The 21,740-nt window shown below is 52.6% G+C and overlaps 1 protein-coding gene and 1 non-coding gene across 2 annotated transcripts; both read right to left on the bottom strand.

Annotated features, from left to right (window-relative positions):
- Positions 1-250: 250 nt before the first annotated feature.
- Positions 251-20,918, bottom strand: WNT11 (Wnt family member 11). Its single transcript, XM_007940922.2, has 5 exons — positions 20,836-20,918; positions 11,376-11,611; positions 9,637-9,914; positions 6,522-6,814; positions 251-425 (listed from the first exon to the last, which is right to left on the bottom strand). The coding sequence occupies exons 1-5, from the start codon at positions 20,916-20,918 to the stop codon at positions 251-253; spliced, it is 1,065 nt and encodes a 354-aa protein (XP_007939113.1).
- LOC122150015 lies at positions 1,722-1,825 on the bottom strand. Its single transcript, XR_006163443.1, has one exon. It is a non-coding gene; the product is annotated as a U6 spliceosomal RNA (small nuclear RNA).
- Positions 20,919-21,740: the final 822 nt, after the last annotated feature.

Raw genomic sequence — 21,740 nt, 5'->3', positions numbered from 1 at the left:
CTGCGCCCGGGGCCTCAGCTGCCAGGTTATTTTTAATCTTGTCGATTTCCTTTGATGTCCCAGCCCTCTGGCCAGAGTGGCCAGGCCTTCTTTTCCTGGTGGCTTCCAAGAATGGGCAAGGCACAACTCGCACCCCTATCTGGAGTTTCAAAGCAAAAATCCACTGGGTGTCTCTCCAGGCCCCTTGCCCTGGCTGCCAAGGGTTCCCAGAGGGAGTCCGTGTTTGGGCTGGGGTGGTGGGTACGGGGCCTCACTTGCAGACATAGCGCTCCACCGTGCGCTCACACTTGCGGCAGGTGACGTAGCAGCACCAGTGGTACTTGCAATGGCACCGCTCGACCACTCGGTCTGTGTAGGGGTTGTAGCCGCGCCCACAGCACATGAGGTCACAGCTGTCACTGCCGTTGGATGTCTTGTTGCACTGTCTGTGGGGAGGGAGAGAGAGTCAGTAAGCCGTGTTCCAGTCACCAACCCCAACCCCTCACACTTGCCAGCCTGCCTCAACCACAGTCCCAGACTCAACTCCCCCTGGGAAGGTGTTCCCCTCTGGATCTTAATCTTTGGGGAATTTAAAATAATCAGCTTCTCTAAGGGCATTGTTGTTGGGTGCCCTCGAGTCAATTTCAACTCACAGCAACCCATATGACAGAGGAGGACTGCCCCACAGGGGTTTCTCGGCTCTCATCTTTACAGAAGCATATCACCAGGTCATCATTCTCCCTCAGAGTCGCTGGTGGATTCGAACTGCCTACCTTTAGGTCAGCAGCCGAGTACTTAACAATTACACCACCAGGGCTCCTTCTCAGATGGTACTTGTAACTTTGCCCTAGGTTCTAATAAGCACTTACCAACATGATAGGGTTGTTTTGTTTTCAGAGTTATCTTTTTTCTGTTTCTTCTTACTTCTAAATACTTGAAGGACTCTCAAGTCAACCTGTCTAATAATCCTATCTTCATATTTAATCTTTAATCATATTATAACAAATTTAAAGATTCTTTTTGCCTTTAGAACCCCAGAACAAAAGTTGAAACACTCAAAATGACATTGGCTGTGAGGCAAAGTGAGAGTGTGGTCCATTGTTTGTGGAAGGAATATTCGTGTGTCACCTACTTGGTTCCTATGTGCCAAGCACTTCCCTTTAAGTATTTTATCTTATTGGAAGTGCACAGTGTCCTTGGGTAGGTGTAATGATTATGCCCATTATAAAAAACCAAATTCACTGCCATCAAGTCGATTTGACTCATAGCAACCCCTCCATGGATTTCCAAGACAGTATCTCCACGGAAGCAGATTGCCTAATCTTTCTTCCAACGAGTGGCTGGTGGGTTTGAACTGCCAGCCTTCTGGTTAGCAGTCAAATGCCTTAGGCACTATGCCACCAGAGCTTCTGTGCCCATTATACAGATGGGAAAATGGGCCCAGATCAGGGCAGAGGCCTGCTCAGGGTCTCACAGGGAGTCTATGAATGAGCAGGGTTTAACCTCAACTGTCTTGAAACCAAGTCCTTTGCTCTCTCTCTCCCCTCCCTGAAGGGTTTTGAATCCATGGACCTGCTAGGGGCTACATTTCTTCCTGAATCACTCTTTTGGGAAAAGACAACATTGAACATCCCTATAAAATGCATTTGTCATCAATTCTTTTCTTTTTTTCTTTTTATTGTGATTTGGGTGAAAATTTACAGAGCAAATACACTTTCCATACAGCAGTTCACATACACTTTAAAAATATGGAACGCTTCACGAATTTGCGTGTCATCCTTGCGCAGGGGCCATGCCAATCTCTGCATCATTCCAATTTTAGTATATGTGCTGCCGAAGCAAGCACTGTCATCAATTCTTCTGTCTAGTGTAAAACATCTGTTCAGATTGGCAATCGCTTTAGCAGGGCTGAGGGGTAAGCTCAGAGAGGGGATGTTTCCCTGGGATGCAGTTGGGGATGGAGCAGCGGTGCCCTGGAATACAAGGCAGGGGTAAAAATATCCCCACAGCTGTGTGGACAGAGGAGTCTCAAAAGACTGCAATGGGAAAGCCCTACCCAAAAACCCACCGCTGTCAAGTCGATTCTAACTCAGAGTGACCCTATAGCACAGAGTAGAACTGCCCTATAGGGTTTCCACAGCTATAATCTTTATGGAAGCAGAAGGTCTCATCTTTCTCCCAAAGAGCAGCTGATGGGTTTGAACCACTGATCTTTTGGTTAGTAGCTGAGTACTTAACCACTGCACCACCAGGGGTCCTCAGGAAAGCCCTCAAACCAAAACACCAAACTCACTGCCATCGAGTCATTTCCGAATCATAGCGAACCCCACTGGGTTTCTGAAGCTATAAATCCTTATGGAAGTAGATCGCCCTGTCTTCCTTCTGGGGAAAGCCCTAGAGATGATGAAATTCAACCCTCACATTTATTGATGGGGAAAAAAAAGGCTCAGAATGGGGAAGGGACTTGCCTAAGGTCACACAGGGTGAGCACAGTGTCTGTGGGAGTTCAGGAAGACTTCCTGGAGGAGGGGTCATCTGGGACATTTCCTGTACAATGAACAGGAATCTAACATACAGAGGAGGGAAAAGGCAATGAACTTGACCTGGCCTAAGAACAGTGAGAAAACAGATGGAAGGAATAGGGCTGGATGCAGGGGGGCCAGGGAGGAGGCTGGGGCAGCAGTCTGAGCTGGGTAGGGGTCATGTGGTAGGAAGGAGGGGAGCACCTCAACAGAGTTAGGAGGTAACTTATATGTGGGGGCTGCAAGCAGTTCCTGGGCAGGAGGCAAGGGGCAACAGGAAGAACACCTGAAAACCAGACAGATCTGGATTCAAATCCCAGCTCCCCTGCTTACTGGCTATGTGACTTTAGGCAGTCACTTAACCTCTCTGGGCTTCAGTTTACCCACTCAATACACATTAATTTCCCTCAACTTTCTCCTGAAGGCCTCTAGCTGACCTCTCCCTCTTAGGTGTAAGAAGAGAACACAGTTCCATTTTTATTTCTGGACCCCGGAGATGCAATGTCTGAAAATGAGGTCTCCAACCTCAGAGCCAGATGATGCCTGATATGGTGCTTGGGAAGGAGCTCTGGTGGCATGCTGCCTAAGGCACTTGACTGCTCACCAGAAGGCTGGCGGTTCAAACCCACCAGCTACTCCTCGAAAGGAAGGTTGGGCAATCCTACTTCCATAGTGATACTGCCTCGGAAACCCAAGGAGGGGTCGCTATGAGTCGGGGCCGACTCAACGGCAAACAACAACAACATGGTGCTTGGGAAGGGGAGTTACAGAGGTAGGGCCTGGAGGAAGGACCACTTGGATGCCTGGTTCCCAGGGTCGGGGTGGGGCATGCACCTCTGCAAGAAACATGACAAGAGGGATGGGGTTTAGAGTATGCAATAGAGGCCTCAGTTTCCTCATGGTGAATTTGAGGAAGACTATGAGGCATCTTCTCCAGCAAGGAGCCAGCCTCTTGAGAGATGCCCTGTACACCTGCCCTTTACAGTTAACAAAGCTTATATACAGCCAACCCTAGGACCCCCAGATGACCTAACCTAAAAAAACTCCCATCTCCCCTCTTCCAGGCAGGCTTCCTGCCTTCCCTGATGTCCAGAATGGGTGAAGGCCCCTCTAGCCTCTGGATTTTTCTGCCACAACTGAGCACTTGATGTCTCTCTCACTACACCTGCTAGAACTCAGGCAAAGCACAGCTGACTCATGTAATGGGTGCAAGAAGTAAGTGTGTGTGGTTATAAGCTACTGAGATACTGGGCTTGTTTTTCTGTGATCGCAGCTGACCAATACAGGTGTCTGTGAAGGCCCATCCCTTGAGGAATGCCAGAAAGCTGAGTGCAGCAGGAGGCCGGGGCTGCTGGTGGGTGGTCCTGTGGGGATGGGGTCTTCTCGTTAGTACTGTGAAGATAGGTCATAGGGCAGAGTTGGGGGCAGGTGGGAAGGAAGAAGCTTGGCAGCCTGGGGATTGGAGGGAAAGGAGACTGCCTGTACTGAGACCTCCCATGGGACTATCACCACCTGGCACAGCAGAGATGCACCATCCGTGTCACTGTGTGTCATCCACCAACCCTATAAGGGGTGTGCTACAGTCCCCACCGCACAGGAGATGAAACTGAGCCTCAGATGAGGGATGGGAAGCTGCTGCTTCAAGATCAGAACTGACAAACACACAGCCCCTCACTGGCTCCTGGAAGACCCTCTGTTTGCGCTAGGGTACGCAGTGTGCTGTCCTCAGCCCCCTTGTTTCCAGAACTCCACCCCACCATGTCCTCATCACACCCACCCCGGCTGCCTTAGCCCAAGCCCTCTGCTCCTTCCTGTCTCATGAGCCTGACCTGGTTCCATCTTCACTCGCATCCGCCCATCCCCTTCAATCTGGCCTCCAGATGGGAGCCTGGGCCTCCTCCCTGGAGGAAGAGTCTGCTGCCCTGGCCTGTGAGGATGCAGCCCCCAAGGTACCCCTCCCTCTCCTGGAGACAGGATTGTGGGCTGCGGAGGAAGCAAATGCTGGCTGGGTACCAACTATGTGCCAGACTCGTTCTCAGACACCCTCACTCTGGTTCAATATTCTTTTTACCCTGCAAAACACTAGTTTTGTGGAATGCTATTAGGGGCTCCTTAATAAAAGAGTTCCACAGGCAAACACCTTCGGGAAACACTGGCTTAGCCAGAGCCTTTGCTGCAGGATTCCTCAGAGCCTTTAATAGGTTATTGGGCCTCCTGAATCACCAAAGAGAATTTCCCAGATGTATTTGATTGCAGAACTCACTCTATTACAGCATCTCAGGACTAGCTTTCTCCGGAACCATCTTTGGGAAATGCTGCCTCCTGAATCCTCCCCAGCCTAACCCAGCACACAATAGGTCCGCAGCCAACACTGGCTCCTTGAGCAGCCGCAATAGCCATGATGGGGCCATCCAGAAGGAGCCCAGCCCCAGCTCTGAAACGGGACCAAGGGGTCTCCAGAAGGAGATAGAAGAGTGCTGGGCCCAGAGGAAGGCACACATGTGTTGGACATGGGGCACCAGCTCTCCACAGAATGCCGGCCTACCTCACTCTAACAAAGGCTGTGCCTCTGAGGAATGGTGTGTGAGTCCCTGGCTCTGCCTGCAGTTCTGTGGGGACTTCCTGGGGAGCCACAGGCTGGCCACTGTCCCCACCTCTCCTTGGGCCTCCGTTCCTCATGTGTCCAATAAAGAAGTTGTATGACATTTATCTTTATTTCATATATTCATTCAACAAACACTTATTGAGGGCCTATTTTCTGTTGAGTCCACCATCAGGCACCCTAAGGGATTCTAGGATGGTGAGACCGGCCCTGCCAAGGAGGTGGAGGTTTTACCAGCCAGGCTCCTAGCCACACTAGGAAGCTGATGGAGCTCTGGGTCCCTCCTTATGCAGTAAATGCATACTCAGGGCTCCTTACATCATCCTATGAGGAAGAAGTTCCCACTCTCCACTGCAGGGGTGAGGAACCTGAGGCTCCCAGAGCGGAGGTGGCTGCCCCGGGCACGGGACAGAGGCATAGGAGAACCCACTGAAATCAGGGTCCCTTCAGGGGAAGCAGCTCTTGAGCTGAGGCTGGGAAGCTTAGCAGATGGGCAGAAGGAAAGGACACTACAACAGGCAGGGGTCTGCGGGTAGGCAGGGGCAGGGCTTGGTGGAGTGGTTGATGGGGCAGCCTCTGCAGAGCCTGGTGCTATTTTAAGGTGCAAACTGGAATCTGCAGGCAGCAGGGAGCCCTGGAGAGCTCTTGAGGAAAGGAAGCAGGAGAGCTAACATTTCAAGAAAATCTTTTAGAAGGCCTCCAAGGCTCTATCCAGCTCCAAAATGCTCTCTAAATCCCATTTGTGATCCTGGTGCGCTGACTGGGCAGCCGGGGCGTAAGTCTGTGGGGCAGCTGGTAAAGATCAGGAGCTGGCTGGGGCAATGCTTGGCCCAGAGACCAGTGAGACCCGGCTTGCCTTCAATGGAAACTACCTCTGCCCTGGAAGGGTTCTAGGGCTTGGGACTTGGGGAGCAGTCTCACTGTGCCCAGCCTTAGGGGGTCACTGTATGCATCACTCCCTTAGTCTGGCATGTCCTCATCTTACATGTGAGCCCAGCAAACTTCTCTTCATCCTCCAGGGCCCTCCTCTATGAAGTCTGCCTTCATTCTCAAGAGGTCAGCATCCTCCTATTGCTTCACATACCTCTCGTGCACACTCAGTGCCATTTTGTAACTTTTCATGACTGGGCAACCTCTTTCCCTGTCTCCTAATTTAGTCATTGTTTCTTCCCATCTCCTTCTCCCAGATTAGGGTAAGTGGAGCAGGGCCTCTTGCAGTCTCTGTTCTCCACAGGCCCCTGCCTGGGCAAGGTGCACAGCAGGCACTCCCAGAAGCTCTGCTGTGGAGAGTGGCATTTCCATTTTGGTATCCTGGGGCCATCTCCCTCAGCTGGTGAGGGACTCTATCCCCCAGATGCCAACTGAGACCCAGCTGTGTGTTCATGGCCTTTCTTGCCAGGCTGGTGTCAAGCCCTTACCTGTCCTGCGTCCCGTGGGAGCCCACTTTCTCATTCTTCATGCAGAAGTCAGGCGAGCTCTGCAGGTAGACAAGCTCTGAGTCCTTCACAGGCCGGATATCCAGATCCTTGGGCACCAGGTGCTTGCGAGTGCCCATGGGTCGGTGAACTACCTTGGTGGCCGACAGGTAGCGGGTCTTGAGGTCAGTGGCCACGTCTCGCAGCTCCTGTAACCCCTTCCAGCAGGTGCGGATGGAGCAGGAGCCAGATACCCCGTGGCACTTACACTTCACTTCCAGAGAGGCACGGAGAGCCTGCAGACAGGGGAGGGCGTTGGGCTGGGTGGCCAGAGCCCTCCCTGGCCTGCCCGGGACCCTGGCCCTCTACAACTCCCACCCATGTGTCTGGGTGCTCTCACGGGTCACTACCCACTCTGGGCCTCAGGTGACGGAGTTTTTGTTCTAAAGCTGGGAAGTGTTGCACTGCAGGTCCGCTGTTCCTCCTTCAACCGGGGGGGCAGCTGAGAGAGGCAGGCAGAGAGAGTGACCTTTGCAGGGATAATGGATACCATTTATTAAGCCCCTACTCTATACCAAGTACTCTAACACTTGATAGCATTTAATGGTTACAATAGCCTTCAAAGGGAGGTATCATTATTTCTTCCCCATTTTGCAAAGAAATTAAAAACAAAAGCCCAGAGAGGCTAAGTTACATGCTCAAGGTTGCACAGCTAGAAAATCTTAGAACTGGGATTTGAACCCAGGTCAGAGGGTGATTACAAAAGCTGCAGCTTTTTATTGTTCTATGCTTTCTCTCACACGAAAGTAGGGATCACTATACGTTTGTTGGGAGAAAAAAAAGAAGGAAGGGGAGAAGGAGGGAAAGAGGAGAAGAAAAGAGGAAGGCAGTGAGGGGGGAAAGAAAGGACGAGAGACGAGAAGTGAGTGCCTGGGGCAAGCCCCCTTGACCTGGCTTGTCTTTTCCCTCTTGCCAGTTCTCTGCCAGGTGACCTGAGCAAGCCACTTAACCACTGAGTACCTCTGTTTTCTTATATGCAAAATAGGCACATAATTCCTACCTTGCAGAGTTCTTGCATGGATTAAATGAGATGGCCTATATGAGAGGCTTTTGTGAACTAAAAAAGTTAAATCGACATTAGTTTTAAAAAATCAGTTTAAGTAATAATTCTAGTGGAAAAAGGGCTCTAGGGCTTGGTGAGATGCTAGCCCTGGCTTTGAAGTGATACCATCCCACCATTTTCCTCAGGCCTCAGTTTCCCTATCTCCATGTGAGGGGCAATGGGTTAGAAGCCTTCAAAGGGCCTTCCAATTTTGCCTTTTAAATCCTTCTATGCACCTGCCCTGTGAAAAGAGCTGCAAAGGTCCCAGGTCACTTGTGCCCATCTTCTACATCAAAGAGATGGGGAAACTGAGCCACAGAGAGAGGGCATGTTCTCAGGGCACCTTTGTCCTCATAGTGCCAGGAAGTGGATACCGAGGGAGCCCACTTGGGTATATAACGTGGAATATGGAGAGCACGGGAATGAGGTAAGCATAGCCGCAGAGGCATGCGTGACTTCCCAGGACATCGAGGGGCTTTTGAGTCAAATGAAAGGTCAACTATGCTTAGTTCCTGAGCATAAGCCAGGGGGAGGTAGGGGGCTGAGGAGGGCCAGGAGCTTCTGAGGGCTACTGTATGACAGGCATTTTGATCGTCTCTTTATTTCATGATCTCATTTAATCCTCACATAGGCCCTTTGCCTTGGGGGAAGGGTACTGTGCCCATTTTGCAGATGGTCCCAGGGAGGCCAGCTCCATAGCATCTGGGCCCAAGGAACAGGCCTCATTTGCACCTGAGGGTGAGGACCCACTTAGGATGCATTGGGAGGCATGAAATGGGGGCTGGCTCTTGGCCCAGCAGCTGGGTGAAGGGCTCCTGCTGAGTCTCCATGGCTCTGGGTGCAGGTCACCACAGCTGAGAGGTGAAGTCCTGCATGCCCAGCTAGGCTCTGCCATAGACCCACGTTGTGACTTGGCTTCAGTTTCTCCAACTGTCAAGGCTGGCCTGGACATCCTAGAATCCTCACACGAGAGAGACCAGTGCAAGGAAAAGGTGAGGGCATGGAGCCCCTGGACTTGGAGTCCCACAAACCTGGGTTCTATCTTCCCTGTGTGACCTTGGCCAAGCACACAAGGTCATTATGACTCACTTGGTGCCTCTGTAAAATGGGGAGAGCAGGGCTGCAGGGGGGAGTGACTGAGATGACAAGGACATCTGGACACGATGCTTGCTCAGAAGCCAGGCTGCCCCTTGCTAGGCCCATTTCCCCATCTAACAGGGGCTAATAGTACCTCCCCACAGGGCTGTTTTGTGGATCACAGGAGACAGAAATAATAATGCACATGGCATGGTGCCTGGCACCCAGATCGATATATGGTTGTTCTGTATATATTTTTAAATTTTCAAAAACTAAAAACCTCCATCTATTCATTTATGTATCCACTTACCCAACCTTTTGTGGAATGAGGTGAGGAATTACTGAAAAACTGATCATAATAAGTGTTGGGGAAATGCTGTGTTTTCAAGGTTGAGGTGGGCTGGAAGCTGGGGAGGGAGTTCTCATTAAATACAAGGAGATGACTCCTTAGTATAAGATTCTATTGCCCCACAGCCCTCTCCATGCCTCCTCTCAAACCAACAATCCTCTGAGCAGAGCTCCAGACAAAGAACCCAAGGGCCCCAGCAAGTGGCGATAGAGAGCATCAAATCACCCCACCGTTTACAGACTGAGGCCATTTTACAGATGGCAACAACTGAGGCCAGTGCAGAAGTGACTTGCCCAACACAGCAAATTCATGCCAGAGCTAAAGCCAGAACTCAGAGCTCCTGGCTCCTTGCTCAGGGCTTATTCTGCCCTTTCAACAGTCTCTAATCCAAATCCTGGTGGGCCCCCTGAAGGAGGAGCCCCACAAGCCCCCACTGGCTGGACTGGACAGAGCAGGAGGTGGGTAGCAGTGAGGTGTGGGTCAGTTAGGGCCCGTCCTCCCGTCCCCCTCCATTGGTGCACACCGGGTGGCCCTCTTCTGGCCAATGGCACAAGCACAACCATCTGGGGGCGGGTGGGGTGGGTGGTTACCTGTCTCCCCACTTCACTGTTGTGTAGCCGCATCAGTTTATTGGCTTGGGATCCTGTTTTTTTCACCTTCATAGGAGCATCGGAAAACTTGGCCCCCATGAGGAGCCCGTAGCTGAGGTTGTCCGCACATCCTCCCCAGCGGTTCCCGGGCCCGGGTGGCTCACCTGGGACAGGGCCGCAGGAGCAGCCGGGCAGGTCGCCGGAGGTGCAGGCCCGGGCGATGGCGTGGCTGATGGCGGCCGCCGACAGGGCATACACGAAGGCCGACTCCCGGGTCCCTGAGGAGCAGGGGGCAGGCCGTTAGCTGGGGCTTCCACCCTCCTCCTCAGCTCCCCATTTTCCCCCCTTGTTCCTTGCCTAGCTGGGTGGGGCAGAGTGTGGGAGCAGGGTGGGGAAGGTGGAGGACAGCACCAGGGCCCTCAAGCTGTCATCCTACCTGTTCACATTCTCCCACAAACACACTCACCCACTTGCACACTCACATGAGCCAGCAGACACCCCCCCTTACATCGTCACAGGCACCCTCCGATTCACATCCTTCTACTCCGACACACTCAGTGCAGTGCTCTTGCCCCCGCCGGCTCCTGCACTATGTTAGGGCTGCTTTACAGAAATGAGGGCACAGTCCTGAGCTCTTCCAAGAACTCACGACCTGATGAGTGAGACGTGCATGTAAAGACGTGCATGCCTCAGCTATGGGCTGCTGTGGAAAGGTCTCAGCTCTGAGCCCTGACTCCACCCTCTCCCTGAGCCTTCGTTTCCTAAACTGTAAAACAGGGGTGATAATACCTACCTCACAGGGTTGTTTAAATAATTTGGGAAGGAAGGAAGGAAGTTGTGTCCATGAGAGACATTGTTGCCATGAAAGGGAGAGTTTAAATCCACTACAGTGTTTCTGTCTATCAGAAGCTCTCTACTGCACATGGGTCTCACAGAAATTTCAGTCTGAATGGTCCAGAATTACTTATGGGTCCTCTGTTTCTTTCCTGAGGGTGAGCTCAGATAACATTCTCTCTCTTTTTTTCATTTCATGAAACGTTTATTTCATCTGCCAATAGAGGTAATTTTATTTCTTCTTTTCCAATCTGGGTATCTTTTACTCTTTCTCTTGTCTTATTGCTCTGGCTAGGACTTCTAATACAATACTGAATAGAAATGATGTCTTTTTCCTGACTTCAAGGGGAAAGCTCTCAGTCATTCTCCATTAAGTAAAATATTGGCAGATGGCTTTTCATATATGCCCTGAATCATATTGAGGAATTTCCCTTCTATTCCTGTCTTCTTTAGGGTTTTCATCAAGAAAGGCTGTTGGATTTTAGCAAATGTATAGCATTCTCTTTTAAATACCAAGAGCCTCTCTGCCATGTGGCCTTTAATATAGCAGATAATGACCTTGGGTCACGATGCAGGCATCATTCAGCCCTTCGTCTATGCATTAGGGTACACATGCATTTGTACTGTATCCTGCACAGGAACATTCATTCATTCCAGATGTTTATCCACTCATTAATTCACACCTGAATACCTGTGTCTGTGAATTAATTCATCATTAATTCATCCATCCATATGTCCATCTATGCCTTTATCCATCTCTTCACCCATTTGTCTATTCACAGATTCATCTATCCATCCATGCATGAACTCATCCACCTATCTAAACATGTATATTTATGCCTGTATTCATTCATCCCCACTTGCATGCATTCAGCAAGCCTTAGCAGCCTCCATAAGCTCCCTACCTCTCTCCAGGTCAAGCAGGTAGTTAGGGGCGAGCTCAATAGAGGAGCAATTCCAGCGCATGTCTGCAAAGGCCCTGCGGCAGGCCTTCATGACCTCACGGGCAGCGTGTACGATGGTGTGCATGAGCTCCAGGTTGCTGCGGCACAGCTGCACCTGTGCAGACACCAGGCCCTCTAGCTGCTTGCAGTGCTGCGTCTGGTTCAGTGCCAGGGCTGCCGGCGTCTTGGACAGCGCCCTATACAGCCAAAGGGCAGCAACCAGTGGAAAGAAAAAAAAGGGCTATGAGAGATGGCAATGCCTTCACCTGCCCTGCTGGTCCCAGCCTTCTCCTCAGTGGTTTCTGGGGCCCTTTGTTGAAAGATAGCCAGGAACTCAGAAGGCAAAACGCCATCATGGGCAGTGTCATGGCTTCCCCTCTGACTTGTGTGACCTTGGGCACATCACTGACCCTCTCTGGGCCATAGGCCATAATTCATAACAGGATTGTGCCCCCTCTCCTAACTAAGTGCTATGATCGCTATAGTAACAATAAACAGTTTTACGGTTCACTGATAGCTCACACCCACTAACTTACTTATTCCGTTCTCACGCAGCTTTGTGAGTTGGGATGCTTATACTTTATTCATTTATTGGACTTTGAACACATACTATGTGCCAGATACTGTATGGAGTGCTGGATTTATAATCATCATAACAGTGCATACCCTTTACTGAGCACTTACTATGTGCAGCTTGAGTTAAGAGCTAGCTGCCCATTGCTGTTTCATTAATTATTCAAACCATTTATTAGGACATAAATTCCTATATGGGAGCTCTGGTAGCATAATGGCTAAGGCACTTGACTGCTAACCAGAAGGCTGGCGGTTCAAACCCACCAGCCACTCCTCGGAAGGAAGATGGGGCAATCTACTTCCTTAGTGATGTTGTTTGTTGTTGTTGTTTGCCGTCGAGTCGGCCCCGACTCATAGCGACCCCTCCTTGGGTTTCCGAGGCAGTATCACTATGGAAGTAGGATTGCCCAACCTTCCTTCCGTAGGAGTGGCTGGGGGGTTTGAACCGCCAGCCTTCTGGTTAGCAGTCAAGTGCCTTAGCCACTATGCTACTGCCTCGGAAACCCAAGGAGGGGTCGCTATGAGTCGGGTCCGACTCGACGGCATATAACAACAACAACAACAACAAATTCCTATATACGTGCTGGAGATTGTTCTCTATTTTGTGATTGATTGGAACTCAGAAAATTTAGTTTGCACTGTAGACTCTGCCACACATTTGCTGTGTGACCTTAGAGAAATCATTGCCCGTCTCTGGGCCTCACTGTCTGTACCTATAAACTGCATTTCTCAGAATGGGTTCCCATGAAACTTTGGAAAAAAGGTTCTTTGGTCAAGTACATTTGGGGAACATGGTGTACAAGTCCCCTCTTGGAAAGTCATGATGAAAACTTATATTTTAAAAGCTCTGAGATGTCTTGCAGCAAAGCAAAAGGCTTGGTTTTATTTCAGAGTCTGCTGAGCACATTGAGCAAAAAGTTCAATGTTTGAGAAGTGCAGACCCCATTCATGCTTTGGGAAATGCCAGCCTAGAGGAGCTCTGTGATCCCTGGTGATATTGTAGGACCTACGGGCTTTCCAGGTCCAGGCTCTGGGCACTGGGATCCAAGACTCTAGGACCATCCCAGATCAGCCTCCCTCTCCTGGGCCTTCTCTGAGGAGCAGACTGCTTCAGGCAGCATTCCCTCTAAGTGCTGGCTAGAGGGGCTCCCCTAAAGGGCTCCACATATACTCCCCTTCAGCATCCCCACCCATGGCAACAGGGACTCCGGCCCTCGGCAACCCAGCGAAGACCCTGAAGGGACAGAAGAGCCAAGAGGAGGCTAATCTGCAGCCACAAGGGCTGAGTGACTCTCCTGCTGCTGTCATAGCTGTCCTCACCCAGGACCAGGGCTGAGACCCAGACAGGCTGAGATTCTGGAATCCCCGCCCAGAAGACTGGGGTTCTAGCTCAAGCTTTGACCTTTATGTACTGTGTAATCTTGGGTAAACTGCTATCTCTGTTTGAGCATCAGTTACAAAATGGGACCCTCAACATTGTAGGAGTCTTACAAGGGCCGAATGAGATGCTACGTGTTACATTACACACTCAACAGGTTAATTTACTTCCTCCGGCCTCTCACTCTCTGCCCTGCCCCACCCATCCTAAAACCCCAACTATATGAACCTTCCCAGAAGTCCAGGAAGCAGGCTGGGCCTAGTGTCTGAAGTCAGAATGGCACCGCCCAGCTTATCTGAGATTGTTGTGGGTGTGCTGAGGGTCTCCCTTCATTGTGACTCTTGGCCCAGCCTCCACACCCCAAACTATGAGAATATAAATGTCTGGTGTATCTGGACTCCAGAGCCCAGCACAGGGCAAACCCTTGTCATGGTGTCTTGACCCAAATCCAACTGCACTGGTCCTTCTTAGCCTTTGGAGCCACTCGTTTCCCGAAACACTGGGAACCTGTTGCCTGAATTCCTGCAGCCCTTGCTGGGTGGCGTTTGACCACACAAAGACATATGTTATCACCTCGGCCTCCACTCAGCAGCACCAGGGGGTTCACACTGGTGACACACATGTGCTGCTCTGAAGTAACTACCCAACACAGGAACCGTACTTCAGTTTACAGAGCCTCTAGAGTTTCACGTCTCATCCCATTCATAGAAGGCCCAGAGGAGTGGGCTTGGATAGGACTATTACCTGCCTTTGTACAAAGACACTGAGGCTGGGCCAGGGGCTGGGCTGGCCTGGTCTCCCCCAGGGAGTCTATGCCAGAGGCTCCAGGGCACAGCTGTGCCACCTCCCCCTGAGGTCTCCCCTCCCCATCAGGCCCCTCATTCAGCTCTCTCTCTGCTGAGCACTGAGCTGGGGGTGTCAATGCTGTCTGTCTCCAGCCCACTCTGCCCACCATCTTTGCCGAGCTTCCCTCCCTTTCCCTCTGAGCCTATTTTCTCAGCTGTAAAATGGGAAGGACTAAATGAGATTCAGCAAGTGAAACACCCAGGACCAGGCACCCAGCGAGCACTCAAACAGGGGCTCAAAAAGGGGCTGCCTTCCATTGCTTCCCCTCAGCATCCGCTCATGCCAAGAAGACAGATGACATGGGCTGAGCCTTTTCCTGGGGCGCTCAGCTCTGGCCAAGGGACAATTCCCGGGTGCTGCTGGGTGGGTGCTGGAATTTTAGGGGAATGCTCTGTGCTCTCATTGGCTGGGGGACCCACTCCGGGTCTCAGTTTCTTCATCTCTGAAGTTGCAAGCCTCCGCAACTGGCTGGGAAAAGAGATGTTTTAATGGAAATCTTCCTGTGACACTCCAGGTGGGGGCTCAGACTGCCCAGGAGTGCAGAGGACAAATGGGAAGCTGTATGGAGGCACCTGGGGGACTGAGGGTAGAGGCAGTACAGAAGACCAGGGACCTGCCGCAGAGGCAGAAGGAGCTGGTGAGCGAGTGGCTGGGGCAGGGAGCAGCCAGCGCTGCCCCGTGGGAGTGCCCCACCATGAACTGAGTCACCAGCCACCACGCTTCGTGCAGGGGGAGAAAGAAGGCCGCCTCGGAGCGGAGCGTGCAGGCTGGGAGATCAGGAGGCGGAGGGGGAGGCTGCAGCATTCCACTTTGCGGAGGGCGATTCGGTCATCTGGTAATTAGTGGTAATGACCGTCTCTAACTAAGTCCCCCCTCAGGGAGGTAATCAAGCATTAGAGCAGGAGGTGGGGGAGTTACCCGTCTGGACATCTTGCCGGGCTTGCCTCACTTCAGCCGATCCCTAATTGAAATCATTTTGGTTTATCTAGGGGTGGGGGCAAAGGGGGACAGTGTGGAAGAGAGGACAGAATAGGAACAGAGGGGAAAGAGGGTTCACAGGCAAGGTCCTTGCAGAAGGGTCTGTGGGGGGAGGCCGGGGAACCGAGGGCGTCTCTCATGGGATCAGGGGTCTTCTGGGATTGGCTGGGGAGCATCAGACCTAAGCTCAAGCTCTGGCAGGGCTGCTCACTCACCAAGTGACCTTGAACAAGTCACCATCTTTCCCCAGGCCTTGGTTTCCCCACCCATGGTGGTTTTATATGCCTACCACCAACACAGTCCCGCATTAGCAAGGATATTTCAGGGTAACACAAACTTGGTGATTGATTTCACCTGCCACCCCGTCACAGGAACCACATCCTCTCTCTCCCTTTCCACTACACCCAGCCCATCTCCACACTTGGGTGGTCCTCCTCCATAAAGCTTCTCAAATCCAGCCACTCCCTTTAGGGTGGAGCACCATCATCTCCTGCGTGGCTTTCTACAGTCTCCTCACTGTCCTCCCTGGTTTGAGTCAGTTTCCTGGGGGCATCTGTAGTTCTACCCTCAGGCAGCTCTAGGGTACCTGGCCCAGATTAGGTCACCTTCCCTTGGCCACCTTCCCACACATGCCCTCCATAGCATTCTTCTCAGGCACAGAAGTCAGGTCATATAATGAATTCCAAACCAAAGACCCAGCAGTCAGCCTTGGGGTGTGAGGGAGAGCACCCCTTGAAGTAATGTGGGTTCCAGGGTCTCTCTGTAACCCCAGTCAGGGCGCTTACAGTGCTACATGCTACCACCAACCACTCATTAACTGGGTGAATCAGCAGCAGAGTTGGGCTCAGAGGTCTCAGGAGGTTCCTCCATATCCCACCCCCCAATTCAGAATGTAGCCTTCAGCCCACGTTACTGCCCAGGGAGAGACACAATATCGATCCCTGGGGAAGGGGCATTCTAGATGAGGACACTGGTCAGGGAGGGGCTTCCAAAAAACCAACCAACCCCACTGCCATTGAGTCGATTCCAACTCATAGTGACTTGACCCCTGTTGGGTTTCCGAGGCAATAAATCTTTGTGGAAGTAGATTGCCCTGTCTCCCTTCCATGGAGTGGCTGGTGGGTTTGAACCACTAACCTTCTGGTTAGCAGTCAAATGCCTTAGGCACTACACCACCAGAGCTCCTTAGTAAATCTTGCTCTGGGAAACCTTGTAGTTCTGCCTCTGTGGACCTGGCTGATCCCAGGGTGGGAGAAGAGTGAAGCTAGAGGAGACCCTGTTCCCCAAGCCCAGGCTCCAAGCCAGACCTTTGCCCAGCCCCTGCCAACCTCCTTTTGGGCTCTCCATACCCCAGCCTACTGGCCACATGGCAGGAAAGAAGGAGCAGGAACCTAGGATCCAGGAGGCCCGAGTAGACTCAGCCTCTCTCGGCCTCCACCCTCTGACCCATCCCTCTGGGGTGACCATGGAGGACCTCTACTTCTCTTACAAATCACAACTCCACATTTAGGTCCCAGGTCTAGGCACCAGAGCTGCCCGGAACCGCCCTTCCCTCACTCAGCCACCCTAGGCTTAGTGCTGTGGCTCTTGGCCTAGGTAGAAGCCCCCAGGCCCTACTGCCTGGGAGTGCTCCTGTCCCCTCCCAGGCTTTCTCTCAGGATTTCAGAGCCCAGAGGGATCAGTCTACCTCTTTCCCCAAAAATGGATAGAAGGGGAAAGTGAGGCAGATGAAGGAGCCTGCAGCTGCCTATCCAGTCCTGCCTAGAGATGATATGAGTTCCGTTTCACACCTATGACTACACAGACCTCACCTGGGACTGACACTAACCCACCTTGCCACACACATGCTGATCCACCTGAGGAACCCTACATCGGCAAGACAGAGCCTTAACTGACCTCAGTCTGAGACCTGTCAGCCAAAGCTGAAGGGCAGCATCCACATCATCACCAACTTCCAACGTGCAAATGGGGAAACTGAGGCCCAGAGGGGATCAGGACTTTCCCAGACCTGTACACAGCCAGTCAGAGGCAGAGCTGAGCTAGAACCTAGCCTCCCAGATCCCAGGCTAGGGCTCCTTCCACCCCCACTTTGGAGATGAGGCAACTAAAGCTCAGAGAGGCTAAAGTGAATGACTAGCTTGAGGCCTTGTGGCCAATGAGCTGGCAGAGCTCAGTCTAGGTCCCAGCTCCCAGTCTGGTGCTCCTTCCACTTCACTTTGCTGAAGGTATGTTGCTTCTGGGTCTCCTGGGAGTCTCTTCCTCAAGAGGCCCCACCCTCAAGTGAGCAGCGAACTCGGGCTGCCCCTTTCCCCTCACTGGACAACCCCAGTGGTTCATAAGAGACTGGAACCACCTTAATCCCCTTCCCCCACCCAGGGTAGCCCGAGCGGAAGGCAGGCAGCCCAGACCTGGGTCCTCCACACATACTTGGTGGCCTGAGAGTCTCCCAGCACCCAGCTTAGATGTGAGGCCTACTGTCTGTGGGCAGTGGGGCGGAGGAAGGGTCCCCCAGGTTATTTCTGGTCAGGTGCCTCCATGGGCTTTAACCTCTTCCCCCCAGCCCCCCAGCCCCCCAAGGAGCTCAGGCTGAGTCCCAGGCCCCCAACAGGTAGCCACCATTCCAGGTCACTCAGCCACATCTGGTTTCACTTCCCGTGTCAAATGCCCCTTTCATCTCCAGCTCACTTTCCAAAGTCCAGGGTAGCAGGCCCCTTGACCCTTGACAACCCCAGGACAGCTGAGCACCCTGGATGAGTCCCCAGTCTCCCACCCCCATTGGGCACTTCCCTGTTCCCAACTGTTCTGTGGCTTCCTGCAACCAGCAGCAGGCTATGAAACACACAGCTCCCAGAGCCAGACAGCCTAACTCCAAAGCCTGCCTCTACCACCTACTAGCTTGACACCCCTGAGTGAAAGAAGCCCCTGTGCCTCCATTTCCTCTTCTGTTTAAGGTAGGTAATAACAGAACCCACTATACTGGGTAGTTGGAAGATTTAAATGAAACAATCTCCATATAGCACTCAAAACATGCCTGACACGTTATTCTCAAACTCTACTTCTTCTCCTGCTTCCCTCACTATCTTAAGCTCCAAAAAAAATCCAAATTCACTGCCATGGAGTCGATTCATACTCATAGGGACCCCTCCTTGGGTTTCCAAGGTGACATCCCTACGGAAGTAGATTGCCCAGTCTTCCTTCAAGGAGTGGCTGAAACCCACCAGCCTTCTGGTTAGCAGTCAAATGTCTTAGGCACTACACCACCAGAGCTCCCAGCAAGAGTATAATCACTGTGAGGAGATATGGCCTAATGGAAACAGCATACCTGGGTTCCAATCCCACAGCCACCATTAACTAGCTATGAGACCCTGGGCAAGTTACTTAACCTCTCTATACCTTAGTTTCCTCATTTGCAAAATGACAGTAATAAGAATGTCACCTGCCTCACAGGAGTATCGGGAGCTCTGGTAGCATAGTGCCTAAGGCATGTAACTGCTAACCAGAAGGCTGAGCGGTTCAAAAGATGGGGCAATCGACTTCCGTAGTGATACTGCCTCGGAAGCCCAACTCAATGGCAGTGAGTTTGGTTTTTTTGATAGGAGTGTTATCAAGATGAGTGGCTAAAGCTCTTGAAACAATGTCTGGGGCATTTACTGTTAGACTCCTGTCATGCCTGGTTTCTCCAAGTTTCCTCATATGTACTGTCCGGCCTCTATAACTTTTCCTTATGTTGTTCCTCCATGTAGGATGCCTGCTTTGCGGTCCATCTCTGCCTATCAAGCTCCTAACAATCCTTCAAAGCCCAGCCCAAAAGTCACCTCCCCATGGAGTCTTTGCCAATGTCTTTAGGTGGAATGAACCACTTCTCCTCTGGCTCCTGTGGGTCATCACCTAGGACCCAGACCAGTACACTTTGTAGTTTTTGCATGTCTGTCTGCCCCAAGAGGCTGTGAGTTCTTTAGGGCAAGTACTGAGTTGTTCCCATTTCTGTGAGAGCCGGAGGTATACGGTATGGATAGCTTGGGTTCTGGGCTCAGCCAGCCATCTATTCCAGCACATAGTCCACTACATGCCAATTTGGGGACCTCAGAGTCATGTACTTCTCAGAGCTTTGGCATTCCCACTGTGGGGCAGGGATAACAGTATCCCCCACAACACTTTTATGAGCATCAAACATCACCCAAGAGGTCTCTGCCTCTGACAGTCCTTGTGCTTTTCTGCAAAACCTTTACCACTCTGAGTTTCAGTTTCCTTATCTGCAAAATGGTGGAGGGGAGGGGAGGACTTGGGCTCACTGGGCAGAGGTTCCCACCTGCTCCCATGGTGTAGGGTACCTACAATACTTGTCAGAGACAGCTGGGAAAAGGTAGTGTCCCAGGGCTGGGAGAACACTGAGCCCAGGATTCTCCTTGCAAACAAGAAACATCAAGATGATGGTGTTTCCCTCTTGAATCACTAATTAATCGATAACTCAGCCCCAGCAGGGCTGATGACCTCCAGACTGTTTGCTGGCGGCCCAGCCACTATCGCCCTTGTCTTCCAGTTAATCCCAGTTCATAACCCTCCTCAAGGCCCCTCTCCAGCCCCCATAACCTGTTCCCTCCTGTTTTATCTGCACGGCTCCCTATCCCCACCCCACACACCAGACCCATGTCCTGTCCTGGACTTTCCCACCACTAGCCTTTGCTCAAGGAGCCCCCCCATCAAAGTGCCCTCCTCCTGACACTGCCCCCACCTTCAAGCAACTCCTCAGACCCAGCCTAGGGGCACCTCCCCACTGAAAGTCTCTCCAGCCCCAAGTCTATGCCCCTCCACTGTGTAGTCTCTCCCTCCTCTGCCTCCTCTGAGCCCCCCCCCCCAACGCACACAGGGCTCTGGTCTCTTCCAGGGCACTTGGACAGCTTCTGCCTTGCTCAGAGTTATTTACGGCCTGAGCTTATCTCTCCGACCCTTCCTCCAGGAAGGGCTGGGTTTACTCCTCTCTTTCCCAGCACTGTCCGCAGCCCCCAATAGAGCAGGCACTCCCTTCTTCAGGACTGAAGTGAGCTCTCTCCCACCTATCCCACCATTCATAATTTATATCTAAGGGACTACCTGTCACATGTGCACAGCACATGCTGGTTTACGAGATTCTTTCATAGCCTCTTCTCATCTGATCTGAGGGGTGACTCTTACCCTCCTTTGAGGGAGGGCACTGAGGCTCTCAGAGGTTGAGTGACTTCCCCAAGGTCACCCAAGTGAAGGGGTCAGGCCTGTGTTTGAGGACCTACAGCTGCGGTCAGAGAATGACAAGGAAACAGAGCATTGAGCTGGCCCCTGTGTGCCTGAGGCAAACCCTCTTGATTTCGTCCCTAGATGAGAAAAGAAAAGTCTTTTTCCGTCTCCCAGCTCCTCAGTGGCCTGTCTCACTCTAGCTTCACTACCCTAGCCTCCACCGCCAGGGAGGTAAGGACGACCGTTAGTTCCATTTTACAGAAGAGGAAACGGAGGCAGAAGAAGAATATCTTGTCCACGACCCCCATGCCAAGGGCGGTTCCAGGGTCTCACGCGCTCTCGCCGGATCCAGGGAGGGGGGCCCTTTAACGGTCTCCGCAGCCCCAGCCGCCCGTCCCAGGGCCCGTCTGTGTGGACGCGGGGGTTCCTACTTACAGCCACTTGATGCCACAGCACACGCCGGTCTGGAGGGCCAGGGCGAGGAGCAGCGCCTCGCAGACCTGCGGCCGCGCCCTCATCGTTGCGCGCCCGGCGCGCCGGGAGGCCGGACCCTCGAGGAGCCGCGCCGAAGTCCAGTCGCCCCCACGGCGACGCCGCTTCTCCTGCGCACACGCCGCCTGCAGTAGGGGAGAGCGGAGGCGGCGGGTTAAGGCGGCTGGCTGGGCGGGGGACACGAAGGGGGGCATTTTATTCAAATTACAAAGGAGGGGTCGGGGCCTAGGAAGGCTGAGCATGCGGCGGCCGTCCCCTCCCGCGCGGACAGCCGGGGGACACGGCCGGCGTCTGGCTCGAATTACCTAGGTGCGGCCCGGAGCCGGTCGAGGGCGTGTCCATTCCCGCACGCAGCGCCCGCGGGCCCCCGGCCGCAGCCGCGCCTTTGCGCAGCTCCGGCTGGGACCCAGGCTGCCAGTGGGAAGGGCTGGGGGCGAGAGGACCAGAGGCACCGGGAGAGACGGGAGAAATGGAGGCTCCCGACAGCGAGAGGGAGAGAGACTCAGAGAACGATGCTGTAAGAGACGGCGGCAGAGGCCGAAACCCAGGTAGACCCAGACGCAGAGAGAGCACAGGACAAAGGGACAGGAGGTCGAGGGCGAGAGGAGGAGAAGCAAATTCGGAGCCCGAGAGCTGGGTTCTCATCCCTGCAATACCTATAGAATTCGTTATTATGGGTCTGGCAATTCTCCTCCACCTCTGGACCTCAATTTCCCACCTCTAAATGGCGGGTGATTCAAGAACAATTCTCCTTTGGCGAAGACGATTCATGCACTTAACACTCTCACATTTGCTCCTTCCAGCAACCCTGTGAGATGGGTGCTATCACTGCCCCCATCTTACGGATG

Source organism: Orycteropus afer, unplaced genomic scaffold, assembly GCF_000298275.1.
Source record: "Orycteropus afer afer isolate SDZICR_OR568_19922 unplaced genomic scaffold, OryAfe1.0 scaffold00074, whole genome shotgun sequence".
NCBI lineage: Eukaryota > Metazoa > Chordata > Mammalia > Tubulidentata > Orycteropodidae > Orycteropus > Orycteropus afer.
Note: the sequence above shows the minus strand (reverse complement) of the source record. Positions and strands in the feature narration are given on the sequence as shown.

Bases quoted from the DNA above. Each gene is read 5' to 3' on its own strand.
- WNT11 (XM_007940922.2), bottom strand. From the start codon at position 20,918: ATGAGGGCGCGGCCGCAGGTCTGCGAGGCGCTGCTCCTCGCCCTGGCC. The intron at 11,612-20,835 runs GTAAGTAGGAAC...TTGGCTGTATAG, and splicing joins TGCTGTGGCATCAAGTGGCT to GGCGCTGTCCAAGACGCCGG. The intron at 9,915-11,375 runs GTAGGGAGCTTA...CCTGCTCCTCAG, and splicing joins CCTGCTTGACCTGGAGAGAG to GGACCCGGGAGTCGGCCTTC.